At 41.6% G+C, this 14061-nt stretch overlaps 8 protein-coding genes across 9 annotated transcripts; all 8 read right to left on the bottom strand.

Moving 5' to 3' along the window:
- Window positions 1-1930: 1930 nt before the first annotated feature.
- Window positions 1931-2336, bottom strand: LOC148066154 (histone H2B-like). Its single transcript, XM_087807214.1, has one exon. The coding sequence runs from the start codon at window positions 2334-2336 to the stop codon at window positions 1965-1967; it is 372 nt and encodes a 123-aa protein (XP_087663340.1). The 3' UTR covers window positions 1931-1964.
- Window positions 2337-3627: 1291 nt separating this feature from the next.
- LOC148066153 (histone H2A) lies at window positions 3628-4011 on the bottom strand. Its single transcript, XM_087807869.1, has one exon. The coding sequence runs from the start codon at window positions 4009-4011 to the stop codon at window positions 3628-3630; it is 384 nt and encodes a 127-aa protein (XP_087663995.1).
- Window positions 4012-4560: 549 nt separating this feature from the next.
- On the bottom strand, window positions 4561-5270 carry LOC148066152 (histone H1-like). The gene has a single exon (XM_087808127.1). It carries the CDS (start codon window positions 5268-5270, stop codon window positions 4656-4658), a length of 615 nt encoding a protein of 204 aa, XP_087664253.1. The 3' UTR covers window positions 4561-4655.
- Window positions 5271-6555: 1285 nt separating this feature from the next.
- LOC148066151 (histone H3) lies at window positions 6556-7003 on the bottom strand. The gene has a single exon (XM_087807115.1). The coding sequence runs from the start codon at window positions 7001-7003 to the stop codon at window positions 6593-6595; it is 411 nt and encodes a 136-aa protein (XP_087663241.1). The 3' UTR covers window positions 6556-6592.
- Window positions 7004-7448: 445 nt separating this feature from the next.
- On the bottom strand, window positions 7449-8074 carry LOC148066150 (histone H4). The gene has a single exon (XM_087807376.1). The coding sequence runs from the start codon at window positions 8009-8011 to the stop codon at window positions 7700-7702; it is 312 nt and encodes a 103-aa protein (XP_087663502.1). The 5' UTR covers window positions 8012-8074; the 3' UTR covers window positions 7449-7699.
- Window positions 8075-8690: 616 nt separating this feature from the next.
- On the bottom strand, window positions 8691-9069 carry LOC148066149 (histone H2B 1/2-like). Its single transcript, XM_087808188.1, has one exon. The coding sequence runs from the start codon at window positions 9067-9069 to the stop codon at window positions 8698-8700; it is 372 nt and encodes a 123-aa protein (XP_087664314.1). The 3' UTR covers window positions 8691-8697.
- Window positions 9070-11347: 2278 nt separating this feature from the next.
- Window positions 11348-11731, bottom strand: LOC148066148 (histone H2A). The gene has a single exon (XM_087808187.1). The coding sequence runs from the start codon at window positions 11729-11731 to the stop codon at window positions 11348-11350; it is 384 nt and encodes a 127-aa protein (XP_087664313.1).
- Window positions 11732-12686: 955 nt separating this feature from the next.
- Window positions 12687-13298, bottom strand: LOC148066147 (histone H1-like). 2 transcript variants are annotated; one of them, XM_087808184.1, is made up of 2 exons: window positions 12804-13298; window positions 12687-12761 (listed from the first exon to the last, which is right to left on the bottom strand). In XM_087808184.1, exons 1-2 carry the CDS (start codon window positions 13296-13298, stop codon window positions 12687-12689), a joined length of 570 nt encoding a protein of 189 aa, XP_087664310.1. The 2 variants fall into 2 exon arrangements, with proteins under 2 accessions (XP_087664310.1, XP_087664309.1); XM_087808183.1 differs by having other exon boundaries at window positions 12687-13298.
- Between the last annotated feature and the right edge of the window lie 763 nt (window positions 13299-14061).

Here is a 14061-nt window from a genome sequence, read left to right as displayed (position 1 = left end):
TTGTTGACTGTACTAAATCACTAGAATCAGTTCATTAAAATAATGATTCGTTCAACGAATGACTCAGTGCTTATGGAGCCCTGACTGCACAGTTCATTATTCTCCAACTTCCTGAACACAGCCAAACAATCCGTTACTAGGTCATGATTCAGCCCTGAGGTTCACATTCACTGCCCTTGAGGGACAATGCAAAAAAAAAAAAAGGACCAGTAAACTTGGAGTGTGCACTCACTGCAGTAGGTTTGCGAGTGAGTAGCAGCCTAACGTGAATCACGGTTCGGTTCGCAGATCACTAGCACCCTAATGTGAATCACCGTCCGTTCAGTTCGCAAATCAGTAGCACCTATTGGAAGTACAGTTTCCTACTGTATGTCACGCGCATTCGTTGTTTCGACCTCAAAGAGAACCAGAAGGCAAACCGTTAAAAGAACTTGTGTTTATTCTAACAACAGAAGGAGATTAAGGCACAGAATTCTGAGTCAGCGACTGTTACCTGAGGAACTCTCAGATACAGCCTACCAGCTGACGACAGAAACACAGAAACAGACATTTCTTATACAATTGAGTTTGGGCGAGGACGCTTCGGATCGGCTCGATGGACCCGGACCTCGTTTTGGGTTGGTACACGTCAGGTTGCTGGGCAGATTAGGGTGTTGTAGCAGTGTCCCCAGACGTAGACCTTTGACCCAGACATGGACCGTCATCAGACCAGTTGTGCGGTTGGAGAATGGCACGTTCGGTTCCTCTTCACAGCACTGATGGTTCCTGTTCTTTCACTCGTCAGCATTTCACACTTTTAATTCTCACTTCACACTTACATCGTGGCCTAGTACTTTCCATGGTCTCGGGGTTAAATTCAGGTTCGATTTCTTACCTGGTTAGATTGTACTCTGTGGAATGTTCAGTTTATTCTTTATTGGTTAATACATTGTATATTTTATCTATATTCTATACCACCGTCCGTTCTGTTCCCGAATTAGTAGCAGCCTAATGTGAATCACCATCCAAGTGAATTAAAGAAAATGAACTCTGTGATCCTAAAATGGACACAAATCACTTACTCTTACATTGCGTGCTTCATCTTCAGTTTATTATTTAAAATAAACATGTATCGTGTAGGAAGACTGTGGAATCTATTTAAATATATAATTCACAATCATGAACATATTTAAACATCCCAATGTCAATTAAATGTTCTTTTTATTGTATTGTACTTACTTTTTTTTTTTTTACTTAACATACTGGGGAGCAGAATTCTAACAAGATGGGTGCTTCTTAAATATTGACAATGACGTCCAACATATTTGGTTCCTCTTAAGTTTCATGTATGAGAGCCACTGGATTTAGTGGATATTCTACAACGATCAATTTACAATTTATGGCACGAATTGAAACGAAAATAAGTTATTTTCCCCAGATCAATCTTACTGTAGTCGGCTAATGAAAAAAATTGCACATTTATCCAGAAGGAAACAAACAAACCAACATGTTGACTATAGTCAAATGGATAAACCATCCACAACTGATAATAGTGTACAGGAAACAGCGCACTCCCTTAAACGGCTACTGCATAAACTATGGACTTTAAAAGAATGACTTTAGATTTTCCATCTAAATTTTCGTTCCCAACAATAACCCCAACTTAAAATACCAGATCTAATCACAACATACATTTATATGAAATAACAAAAATTGGAGCAGATGTCAAACACATGTGATTCTTGGTTTTCCCACAAGCAGTTTAACGCAAAAAATGAAAAGCTCTATTGTTGGTATGTTGATTGTGTTGAGTAAAAGGATGTTAATCAAGTATTTAATTTCTTTGGCAACCTTCTTGGTCTGAAGTGAAGTAAAGAAATGTTTCTGATAGACATTATAGTATTTGACAACTATAAAATAGCATGACAAGCTCAACAGAGGTAGTGGTGGCTCTGAAAAGAGCCGTTGGGTTGTTTGAACGAGGTTTACTTGGAGCTGGTGTACTTGGTAACAGCCTTGGTACCTTCAGACACGGCGTGCTTGGCCAGTTCACCGGGGAGGAGCAGACGCACAGCGGTCTGGATCTCCCGGGAAGAGATGGTGGAGCGTTTGTTGTAGTGAGCGAGACGAGAAGATTCACCGGCGATGCGCTCGAAGATGTCGTTGACGAACGAGTTCATGATGCCCATGGCCTTGGAGGAGATGCCGGTGTCGGGGTGGACCTGCTTCAGCACCTTGTACACGTAGATGGCGTAGCTCTCCTTCCTGGACTTCCTCCTCTTCTTGCCGCTCTTGGCGGCGGTCTTGGTGACGGCTTTCTTGGAGCCCTTCTTGGGCGCGGGTTTTGGTTCAGGCATGTTGATGCGAGACGGGAACGAATGGTTGACATGGGCCGAGCAACCCCTTTTAAATGCTGCAGTGCAGCTCTCGTAGCTTTGTTTTGATTGGCTAGTTTGAAAAGTGGCGGTCTGGGTTTTTTTTTACTGTCAGTTGTCCACAAAGTCGCATAGATATAAATAATAAAAGAAGATCCACCTTCACAGAAGTTGCTCATTTGTAACTATGATGCTTTCATAAGTTAAATACATGTTTATGATGCTTTAAAAGCACGATTGCATTTTTGACAGCTTAGAGGATTTTTTATTGAATATAACCATAACCTTTTTTTAGTTGTAGCGTTTTCAGTTAAATCACTTTGTTTTAATTACTAATCAAGATGCAAAACACGCCTTCACATAACCAACAAGTATTTTATTGAAACGCTTTTCAAATAATGCACTTTAAACAAATAAACCACTTACAAAAAACGAAATATTTGCATTTATAACTTTAACAATCAATAAGCAAAACATACCAAATATGTTTACCTTGTTCTGTTAAAAGGTGACATATGATTATGGAGCTTTCTCCCCCTATTTGTACTACTTGCCGATTTAATATACCCTTACGAAATATGGAATAAAAACAAAACTTGCCGAAATAATTAAAGAAAATTGGCAAAAACGTTTGGATAGAAGAAAAGGAAGATGGCTATTCAGGATAAAAAATAAAAAAAACACAATTAAGAAACAATTACATCAAGGTTAAGATTTGGAATCACAAACACTATAGTTAGCAAAGATACTCTGTTGACATGTATGATGTAATAATTAAGATGTAGTAGTTACCAGAAAAATACTAATAAGTAATAATAGATCAATAATGATATGAGATCATGCAAATCTAGGAAACCAATGACAAGCAGTTTAGTGTCTCCATACCAAGGAGTAATACACCAAATGAAATCCAATATATACATCACAGCCTCCAGAACCACTTTTAGCTTTACAAGACAATAGAAATTTTGACTTTTCGTTTACATGAAAACAAAACATGTTTGTTCTGTATATAGTTGACATATGAAGCCTTCTCATCAGATCAATTTGATCCAGCAGTCAGTTGTAAATGTGCAGGATTCAATAATTACATGATTGATGACTTTTATAATTATTAATAGTTGGACAATAATATTGAGCGTCCATTACACGTGTGATAACTAGCATCTGACGTTCATTTGTAAACAATATATTCTAATGGAACTGGTCTCTCTATTTAGTGGTGAGTGGCTCTGAAAAGAGCCGTTGAGTTAAAGGATGTTGTTCCAGTAACTTATTTCTTGGAAGCCTTCTCGGTCTTCTTGGGCAGAAGAACAGCCTGGATGTTGGGCAACACTCCACCCTGGGCGATGGTCACTCCTCCGAGCAGCTTGTTCAGCTCCTCGTCGTTGCGGACAGCCAGCTGCAGGTGACGCGGGATGATTCTGGTCTTCTTGTTGTCGCGGGCGGCGTTTCCAGCCAACTCCAGGATCTCAGCGGTCAGATACTCCAGCACTGCCGCCAGGTAGACGGGAGCTCCGGCGCCGACTCTCTGGGCATAGTTGCCCTTTCTGAGCAGCCTGTGGACACGACCCACGGGGAACTGGAGTCCAGCACGAGAAGAGCGGGACTTGGCCTTAGCGCGAGCCTTACCACCGGTTTTGCCTCGTCCACTCATGGTTGATAGTTATCTGGAGGAAATTCGAGTTATGATCGGGGCTGTGAGTGAATCTCTTTATATATGCGAGGAAGGTGGTTGAGCTCGAAGAAAAGAGCGGGAGAGTCGATGATTCGACCAGAATACTCTTAAAGGTTTCCTCCAATGAAATGTGATGTTTTGCTGTTGTAGGCGGGGCTAACTCACCAACTAAAATTGAATATGTAGAAACGACGTTTTTCACATGTATTAAATGGATATTACTTTAAATAATTATACAACTTTAAGATTCTATAAATAAATGCTTTTTATTTATTGATTATTTACAGGTCGATAATAGGTTTAATAAATGGTTGTGTGCAAGGGTTAAGTGTACCTACTAGTATGTGTCAGGTGGCAAAATAAGTATGTTGTTCTAACATGACTGGCAGTAAAACTGTTTATTTATCCATTTGTTAAAAAACAAAACAACGATATAAGTGCCTTTAAAGGGGCGTTAGATCACTTTTTGCAATATTACACAACTAGTAAGAAATATATATTTTATCTCTATCTATTTCTATAGTGCACCCTAACATGTGCATGAACACGTTCAAACCAGGAAACTCAGTAGAGGAGGTGGTTGGCTCTGAAAAGAGCCTTTGGTGGAAAAAGAAAACACGAGTTTACTTCTTCTTAGGTGTAGCTTTCTTAGCTTTAGGTTTAACAACTTTCTTGGCTGGTGATTTCTTTGCTGCGGGCTTCTTCGCCGCCTTCCTGGGGCTCTTGGCTGCAGTCGTCTTCGCAGCCTTCCTGGGGCTCTTGGCTGCAGGTTTCTTTGCTGCAGCTTTCTTAGCAGCGGGCTTCTTTGTCACCTTCTTAGGAGACTTTTTGGCGACAGCTGCCTTCGCTGCAGTCTTGGTCTTCTTGGCTGCTGCAGGTTTCTTGATTGCGGCACTTTTGGCTTTAGGCGCAGCTTTCTTTGCTTTGGGAGCTTCTTTCTTGGTTATCTTGAAGGATCCAGACGCTCCGGATCCTTTAACCTGGGTCAGAACTCCATCTGCGACCATTCGAATGATGGCGGTCCTGACTCGGCTCTTGTTCTTATCAGCATCGTATCCGGCGGCTTTCAGATCCTTCTTGATGCCTGCGAGAGAAACACCGCTGCGCTCTTTGGAGGCAGACACGGCGTTTTTGATGAGATCCCGGAGGCTGGGTCCAGCCTTGACCGTCTTGCTGGTCTTCTTCTTCTTGGCCACTTTCGCCGGGGCGACTTGAGCTGGAGCTTCTTCTACTGCCATGTTGACGATTTTCACTTGACTGACTAGTCTGCCCGTAATTTCTGACGGAGCCGTACTTGAACGCACCATGAGAACCGTAGAGAGTGAAGCGACTGCTGCTCTTCTAGGAAGTGAGACTTTCAAACCACTTGTGTTTTCTCTCCTTCTTTCAACGATAATAACAACGACATGTAACAAACACCATGAACGGTTTTAATCACAAGTTCATCATCACACTTGTGTTTTCACTCTCAAGTCATTGATTCTATCATTTGTGTCGTAATTTAGCTGTTGAAGTCTCTGAAACTCACTTCGTAGTCGTCATCAGAGCTGCTTCTCGGAAATATTTTACCGTTTTTCTCTTATAAAATGACAAATATACAACTCTGCCTGCACGAAATCACATTTTATATTAACAAACATGTTTCTAATGGACTTCCAATGTGAACAGTTCCTTTATCGAGAACGGGTTTTGAATAAATGAACGTTGAAAACGAGGGAAACACACACAAGGAAGCTGTTTGACTAATTCATCCAGAATGTTTATACATCAAGATGTTGAAAGTATAACTTCAATAATCACGTGATATATTAAATATATATTTCTTTAGCTGATTCATACATTTACCATTACGATTATTTCAAGCGTCAGTGAAATCAAGTATGTTGTGGTGTATTTTTAATACACAGACATGGATCGATCGTCACGTCAATAGTATTGTGTTTTAGAAAAAATTGATGGAGCTCATCTTTTATTTGTAATTAGTAGCATACCTTCACCAGTTACAAACGTATTTAAGAAAAACAAAAATGACAAATACAGGGTATAATAGTATTGTGTTCATCATGTGGTGAAGTATCATTGTCCAACAGTTTTCATAGATGGATAATTTAAGCTTGGAGCTTTTCTGGAGACTGATTTCTCTCGCACTTTATTTATACTATTGCAAAACACCAAACTTATCCCACAGCGTCCTCCCATGGCCAGTTTCCCACACAACATCAAGACAGGTAAATACAAAAACATAAACCAACCTTGTCATAGATGTTTATTACAAAGTCAGATAAGGTGTTTATTGCGCACATCAAGTCTATTTATAATCATTTGACGCTAAAAAGAAAATATTCTGGATAACAACATTTTTAATTACATAAAATACCCGATATACATTTTTCTTACAGATTTACATTTTGCACCACTAACCAGTCCATTACATTGTGTAAAAAGGTCAAAGCTGAAAATGTTGAGTAGCTTCGTATTTGAGCAGGTGATGGTTTGTCAGGAGACTCGATAGACTGATGTGTGTGGCTCTTAAAAGAGCCTTTGTAGATGTTGAGGAACTTTAAGCTCTCTCTCCACGGATGCGACGGGCCAGCTGGATGTCTTTGGGCATGATGGTGACTCTCTTGGCGTGGATGGCGCACAGGTTGGTGTCCTCGAACAGACCCACCAGGTAAGCCTCGCTGGACTCCTGTAGAGCCATGACGGCGGAGCTCTGGAAGCGCAGGTCGGTCTTGAAGTCCTGAGCGATCTCACGGACCAGACGCTGGAAGGGGAGCTTGCGGATCAGCAGCTCGGTGGACTTCTGGTAGCGACGGATCTCACGGAGAGCCACGGTACCAGGCCTGTAGCGATGAGGCTTCTTGACGCCTCCGGTCGCCGGTGCGCTCTTACGAGCGGCCTTGGTAGCCAGCTGCTTCCTGGGAGCTTTTCCTCCGGTGGATTTACGAGCGGTTTGCTTGGTTCTTGCCATGGCGACAGAAGTTTGACTGAGTCAGAAACTAATGCAGAAGAACCTGCGGCTCCTTATTTAAACAGTTTGGTGTTGTTCGTCATTCTGACGCGTCTTCACATATCGGCTCCTGATTAGTCATCTCTCTAGTTTAACTCCTCCTACAGGGAATGTCCGCCGCTCAATGGAGGAACACGATTTCAAAAAGTGCGCCAAAATGTGATGAATAATAAGTTGATTCTTTATTAATAATTGTCAACATACACATGTTTTGTTAATAGTCGTGTTTTGTAATAAATCAGTAGTTACAGTGTAACAAATATTACAAAGAATGTATTCAGGGTTGATAGTGTAAATCATAGTTTATTCAAGCCAGCCTTGTAGAGCGACGACACACTCCTTCCCTGCAGCAGCGACTGAAATAAAGTTTAACTAAATAAGGAAATGCACACACGTGTCTCTTTACTTCTGCAGCGTGCACATGTTAGCAACTTTGTACATCAACATTAGTATATCATTAATAAAGACAGCAACCGCATGTTATCTCATGATCCACATGAACATAACAGATTAGTCCCATTTTAATGAATGTCGTTTTCATTTAAAGTTGAGTAGGTTAGTCCGTGTGCATCAACCAGTCTAAGGATGAGTCAGCTCTTTATACAGGTGTGAGTGGCTCTGAAAAGAGCCGTTTGTTGTTGTTGTGAAAGAGACCGTTTAACCTCCGAATCCGTACAGAGTGCGTCCCTGTCTCTTCAGAGCGTAGACCACATCCATGGCGGTCACGGTCTTCCTCTTAGCGTGCTCGGTGTAGGTGACAGCGTCACGGATGACGTTCTCCAGGAACACCTTCAACACACCACGAGTCTCCTCGTAGATCAAGCCGGAGATACGCTTCACTCCACCACGGCGAGCCAGACGGCGGATGGCGGGTTTGGTGATTCCCTGGATGTTATCGCGGAGAACCTTGCGATGACGCTTGGCGCCTCCTTTTCCGAGTCCTTTGCCGCCTTTTCCTCGACCAGACATTGTGGTAGTTCAAGTGTTCAAACTGTGAGTGACCAGCGACAGTGAAGCCGCCGGCTTTATTTCAACTGAGCGGACGTTATTGAAGACAGAGGCAGTGGTTTAAAAAAAAAAAAAAGAAATGATGACGTCACTTGTTTTCAGCCTATCAGCCGGAATTTATTTTTTTTAGATGGTCTCACATTTATTTATACGAGTTGAATCAATCAAATCACTTATTTATTTTGGATTAGACTTCTAAGAGAAGAAAATGAACTCCTTTGTTGTTCTCATTATCTTTACGTTTGAAGTATATATTTTATGGAGTATTGTATAGATTGTTTAAGCGCTTTGTGACCCTTGTTTGGAAAAGCGCTATATTAATACAAATTACTTAAATCCTAAAATGGACATCAATAGCTCGTACATTGCGTGCTTTATCAGTTAAATAACTTAAACATTAATCTAATATAAATAATTTTGAGTCAAATTAAATATTCACAATCATGAATATAATGAATTCAAAACTATCAATTTTCTTTTCCAATACATTGTGCGCATTTCTTACATATATTTATGAGTTAATTCTTACGCGGCTTATAAAAATATTCAACAACTTTGTGCTATTAAAAATAATTCATGTGTTGCGGTGAGGCTCGTTAGAGGTAGTGGTGGCTCTGAAAAGAGCCGTTGGGTTGTTTGAACGAGGTTTACTTGGAGCTGGTGTACTTGGTAACAGCCTTGGTGCCTTCAGACACGGCGTGCTTGGCCAGTTCACCGGGGAGGAGCAGACGCACAGCGGTCTGGATCTCCCGGGAAGAGATGGTGGAGCGCTTGTTGTAATGAGCGAGACGAGAAGCTTCTCCAGCGATGCGCTCGAAGATGTCGTTGACGAACGAGTTCATGATGCCCATGGCCTTGGAGGAGATGCCGGTGTCGGGGTGGACCTGCTTCAGCACCTTGTACACGTAGATGGCGTAGCTCTCCTTCCTGGACTTCCTCCTCTTCTTGCCGCTCTTAGCGGCGGTCTTGGTGACGGCTTTCTTGGAGCCCTTCTTGGGCGCGGCTTTTGGTTCAGGCATGTTGACCGAATGTCACACATCAGCTCAGCAGACATTCTTATAGTCGTGCTGCTGCTGAGGCGAGTGTGTGGTTTCCTTCTTCTGATTGGCTGATTTAAAAAGTGGCGGGCTTGCTTCTCCATGATTGTAAGCGTTAACGAGTTGTCTTAACAGTGCACGTTAGTTTAGTTTAAACAACATGAGTGAATAATAAAGCATGTAAATACATGATTGACGATTTGTTTACCTGCTTCCATGATTACACATGCTTATATCGGGAAACCCCAGGCCAATGAGAATAAGTCGCATGTAAATAAAAATTAAATATGGAATTGAGATATATATGTTAATAACACGTTATTTGATTGTTAGTTTAGTTTATATTACCTATTTCATATGTTTTTGTTAATTGTGCAGACATCACACACGCATAGCTGCAGTCTTATTATTGCTATAATAATCGATGTTTAAAATTCTGTGAGCCACAGTAACAATGACTTGGCGGGGTGCTACATATTAAACTTGCTTCTGTGTATAATTACTTCCTACTAAAATCCAGCCGCCAAGTTATTTCATGTCCGTAAAACAAAATAAAGATGTCAGCAATATAGTAAAAAAAATGTAAACAAATTTTTAAGAGAGCAAATTAAATTAAGCCTGAAATAAAGAATGCCCATGTACTTTAATACATGAACATCTCTCGGTTGAGAGGTAGATCAGGTTCTTTGTCTGAATGAAGGAAATGTGTCTTTGACGAGGAAAAAGTAGTCTGGAATCGGCGATATTAGTGTATTGACCAAAAAATAGATTATATGAATCTCTGGTACATCAACCGAAACTTGGGACACATCTAAAAAGACAAGACACCTGGATGCCTCTGTGCTCATTTAAGTGATTATTAAGATTAAGGCTCGCCGGGTACACATTATCTGGAAATGAACATTCTGACACACTTTGTTTTTCCGAACCATCCGGTACTGCAAGATATTCCATGTGCCACTGTGGATTTCGTGATTACAAGCAGCTGCAATGCAGTTTTAGAAATGTTTTCTCTAAGGATTTATCTGAGAGCACTAGAGACGTGATGTGGCTGGTTTCGCTCTATAGACTCGCCGTCCGTGCCGTTGTCAGATGGAATTGCTTCATCAAGACTAAACAGTGTCCTGTTGATCAATGTCGACAGGACTTGGATATTTTATAGATAGATTTTTTCTTTATTAGACCAAACATTTAAATAAGAATACAATAGAAATAAATTTCTAAATTTGAAAAACTTATTTCACAAATATAAAGTATATACAAAAATACAAAAAATGTACAATATTTACAAAAGTCCCTGTTAGCATCTGGTGCAGTTCTTGGTGGGACAGCGCCAGAAATCCACAACCAGCTCCTTGGTCTTGCTGGAGGTTAATCTGGGGTTAATTTTCCTGGCACCAGAAGAACAAGAACAGACTTGTGAGGATGATTCACAATAAGGCAGTGCCAAATCACTTCACTTTAAAAAAAAAAGTATGCATGAATAAGAACAAGTGTAGACAGTGGACTATTTTAACTTTTTATAATTCAGTGTTACATTAGTGTTTTAGAAATGTATTTACTGAATTGTGTATTTGTTTAGGATCTTTGGTGTGTTTTGGGCATGTCAAATATGTAGTTTTATGACCTTGCCGTGTTCGTTATGACTATTGGATTTAATTTCATATTACATAAAGTAATTTAAAGTTATACCTGTTAAAACAGGAGGAATGATTAAACAGGTGACATGTTTTTTCCTACTCAGACATTCTGATTAAATAAGGTTTATCTCTGTCAATTTGGTTTTTCTTTTGAAACAAATTGAAGAATTATTTTCCTAAATCAGATTAATCTTACAGTAGTAGGCTAATGAAAAAAAGCACATCTATCCAGAATAGAAACATGTCCACTATATTAAAACAGATAAACAGTTCACAACTGATATACAAGGACAATAGAGTCCAGGAAACAGTGCCACATCAATCAGCTACGGCATAATAAACTACATTTTAAAAGAATGATTCCATCTATTTAAAAAAAAAAAAAATCCCTCCAAACAATGACCTCAAGTTAAATTTGCAGCAGATCTATTAAAAGTTCACCACACGATATTTTATCGAAATAACATTAAATTGAATACATTTTGTTTCAGACACATTTTTTGGTCTTTGTTTTGGACAATCCACGCAAGCAGTTTTAGGAGAACAACGACTGAGCTCTATAGTTGGATGTGGGTGGCTCTGAAAAGAGCCGTTGAGTTAAAGGATGTTGTTCAAGCATCTTATTTCTTGGAAGCCTTCTCGGTCTTCTTGGGCAGAAGAACAGCCTGGATGTTGGGCAACACTCCACCCTGGGCGATGGTCACTCCTCCGAGCAGCTTGTTCAGCTCCTCGTCGTTGCGGACAGCCAGCTGCAGGTGACGCGGGATGATTCTGGTCTTCTTGTTGTCGCGGGCGGCGTTTCCAGCCAACTCCAGGATCTCAGCGGTCAGATACTCCAGCACTGCCGCCAGGTAGACGGGAGCTCCGGCGCCGACTCTCTGGGCATAGTTGCCCTTTCTGAGCAGCCTGTGGACACGACCCACGGGGAACTGGAGTCCAGCACGAGAAGAGCGGGACTTGGCCTTAGCGCGAGCCTTACCGCCGGTTTTGCCTCGTCCACTCATGGTTGTAGATAATGACGTAGAAACCTCGAGATTTGAGTGTGAAAGTTCAACAGTCTCTCTCTATATATCCGCGGTTCTTTCTCAGTCACAGCAAGCGCTCGCTCTTAAACGTTTCCTCCAATGAAAAGACGAGTTTGAGGCGGGGTCACACGTTAGCAGGAACTGAACGTTAGTATGTTTTTATTGATCACATGCAGCTGCTTATATAGAATCAAGATATCAATCAATATCGTATTATGAGGATATTCCGATAAATGTGGCATTAAAATACATCAAACCATTCACAAACCAATAACGTGTAATATTTAACTTGATGATGTGGCAGTTTATGTTCATGGTGATTTGTTTAGTTTTTTAAATAAGTTTTATCTTGTCATGTTTATTTTACCAACGGATATAAATTAATCTCCTGAAACTATCCTCCTGTATCTCAATAAACACATTTTTTTGAAATGTATGCATTTTCAAACAATATACATAGGTATGATTTATTAACACATTAATAAAAACATTGCAATATTTATGTAGATAATATTTTTTTTAATAAACATTATAAAAATAACCTGTAAAATATGTCTTACTGATAAAAAACGAAAAAACATTCCAACAGTACTGATCGGAATGAACAACCCTTGTTAATGGCTCCATCTTTTGGGCAAATTATACAACTGCGTATAATCATATTTGACGCGTAAAGATGTTTTTATCCAGCAATTAGCGAATATATTTCTATATTTAAAAAATATATAATTTTATATTTAAGTTAGATTGATAAGGATATGATCAATGTATTCAGTTCTATCGCCAATACAGGTGTAAAAACAGACGCTACTGAAGGTGAACCTGTATCTTAACATGACTTCACAGCGTGTGACATGTATGTTGCAGTGACAGTTGCTCTGTAGAGAAGTTGTGTGGCTCTGAAAAGAGCCGTTAATTGGGGAGATTTGAGCATTTACTTCTTCTTAGGAGCTGCTTTCTTGACCTTGGGTTTCACGACTTTCTTGGCAGGAGATTTCTTCACAGCTGGCTTCTTCTTGGCCGCCACCTTCTTGGGACTCTTGGCTACCACCTTCTTTGAGACCTTCTTGGGGCTCTTGGCTACCACCTTCTTTGAGACCTTCTTGGGACTCTTGGCTGCTGCTCTCTTCGCTGCTGGCTTCTTTAGCGCCTTCTTCGGTGACTTCTTGGCGGTTGCTGTCTTCTTCACGGCGGCCTTGGCCTTCCTGGCTGCTGCTGGTTTCTTGGCTTTGGGAGCTTCTTTCTTGCTCACCTTGAAGGAGCCGGAAGCTCCGGTGCCCTTGGTCTGGACGAGAGTTCCTGCGAGGACCTGCTTCTTAATAACGGTCTTGACGCGGACGTTGTTCTTCTCCACATCGTATCCAGCGGCGGCGAGATACTTTTTGATGGCGGCCAGAGAGACTCCGCTGCGCTCCTTGGAGGCGGACACAACTTTCAAGATGAGCTCACCGACGCTGGGTCCAGACTTGGCGGGCCTGCTCGTCGTCTTCTTCTTCTTGGCGGCTTTGGCCGGAGCGGCGGCGGGAGCAGGAGCGACTTCTCCCATGATCTCGGATTCTCAATCGAACGGGTGTCAGACTAGACTGACATACTCCGGGAAGGGGATGGATTTAAACTCACCATGAGAACCGTGGAGAGTGAAGGCGGCTGCAGCTCCACTCTTGTTTTCTCTTCGTCTTTCAAACCGAGAAACAACAACAATAATGAAATAAATAATCATGTTTACGAACATGTGTGAAAGCGGACATGTTTATTTTCCACTTTAAAACACCAAAACTTTAACTGGATTCGCAATATTTGCTGTGAATCGTCATAACCCCTGAGTTATCTATTATAACCTCAGGTTCTGCGAGTTGGTGCGAAGCCCTCCAACGGCTTCGCTATGGGTTTACCCCGAGGCACCGCCTCGTCTCTGAGAAAGCTTAATGAACTCGCCACCCAGCAGGGGGCAGTACCTTCCTATAAAGGCGGGCAGCACCCGCCGCACTTTCTCCAACTGAAAACTCAGCGAGAAGGGCGGCCGCTGGGCGACGAGGTTGGAGGGCTTCGCACCAACTCGCAGAACCTGAGGTTATAATAGATAACTCAGGGGTTCTGCTTCATTGGTGCTCCGCCCTCCAACGGCTTCGCTATGGGTTTACCCAAAAGGCGAAGCCTGACGGGATAAATGTACCCCCAGCTGGACGCCGCTCCTGGAGCAGCATCACTAGGGCCCCGCCGGCCCAGGGTCCAATCCCACTTGAGCCGTGGGCCCTGAGGGGGGCACAACAGCGCTCAAGACAGTATGAGCTACTGATCCCGCCGTTACG

This window comes from Callionymus lyra, chromosome 14 (genome assembly GCF_982586985.1).
Source record: "Callionymus lyra chromosome 14, fCalLyr1.hap1.1, whole genome shotgun sequence".
NCBI lineage: Eukaryota > Metazoa > Chordata > Actinopteri > Syngnathiformes > Callionymidae > Callionymus > Callionymus lyra.
Note: the sequence above shows the minus strand (reverse complement) of the source record. Positions and strands in the feature narration are given on the sequence as shown.

Bases quoted from the DNA above. Each gene is read 5' to 3' on its own strand.
- LOC148066150 (XM_087807376.1), bottom strand. From the start codon at position 8,011: ATGTCTGGTCGAGGAAAAGGCGGCAAAGGACTCGGAAAAGGAGGCGCC.
- LOC148066153 (XM_087807869.1), bottom strand. From the start codon at position 4,011: ATGAGTGGACGAGGCAAAACCGGTGGTAAGGCTCGCGCTAAGGCCAAG.
- LOC148066147 (XM_087808183.1), bottom strand. From the start codon at position 13,298: ATGGGAGAAGTCGCTCCTGCTCCCGCCGCCGCTCCGGCCAAAGCCGCC.
- LOC148066149 (XM_087808188.1), bottom strand. From the start codon at position 9,069: ATGCCTGAACCAAAAGCCGCGCCCAAGAAGGGCTCCAAGAAAGCCGTC.
- LOC148066152 (XM_087808127.1), bottom strand. From the start codon at position 5,270: ATGGCAGTAGAAGAAGCTCCAGCTCAAGTCGCCCCGGCGAAAGTGGCC.
- LOC148066151 (XM_087807115.1), bottom strand. From the start codon at position 7,003: ATGGCAAGAACCAAGCAAACCGCTCGTAAATCCACCGGAGGAAAAGCT.
- LOC148066148 (XM_087808187.1), bottom strand. From the start codon at position 11,731: ATGAGTGGACGAGGCAAAACCGGCGGTAAGGCTCGCGCTAAGGCCAAG.
- LOC148066154 (XM_087807214.1), bottom strand. From the start codon at position 2,336: ATGCCTGAACCAAAACCCGCGCCCAAGAAGGGCTCCAAGAAAGCCGTC.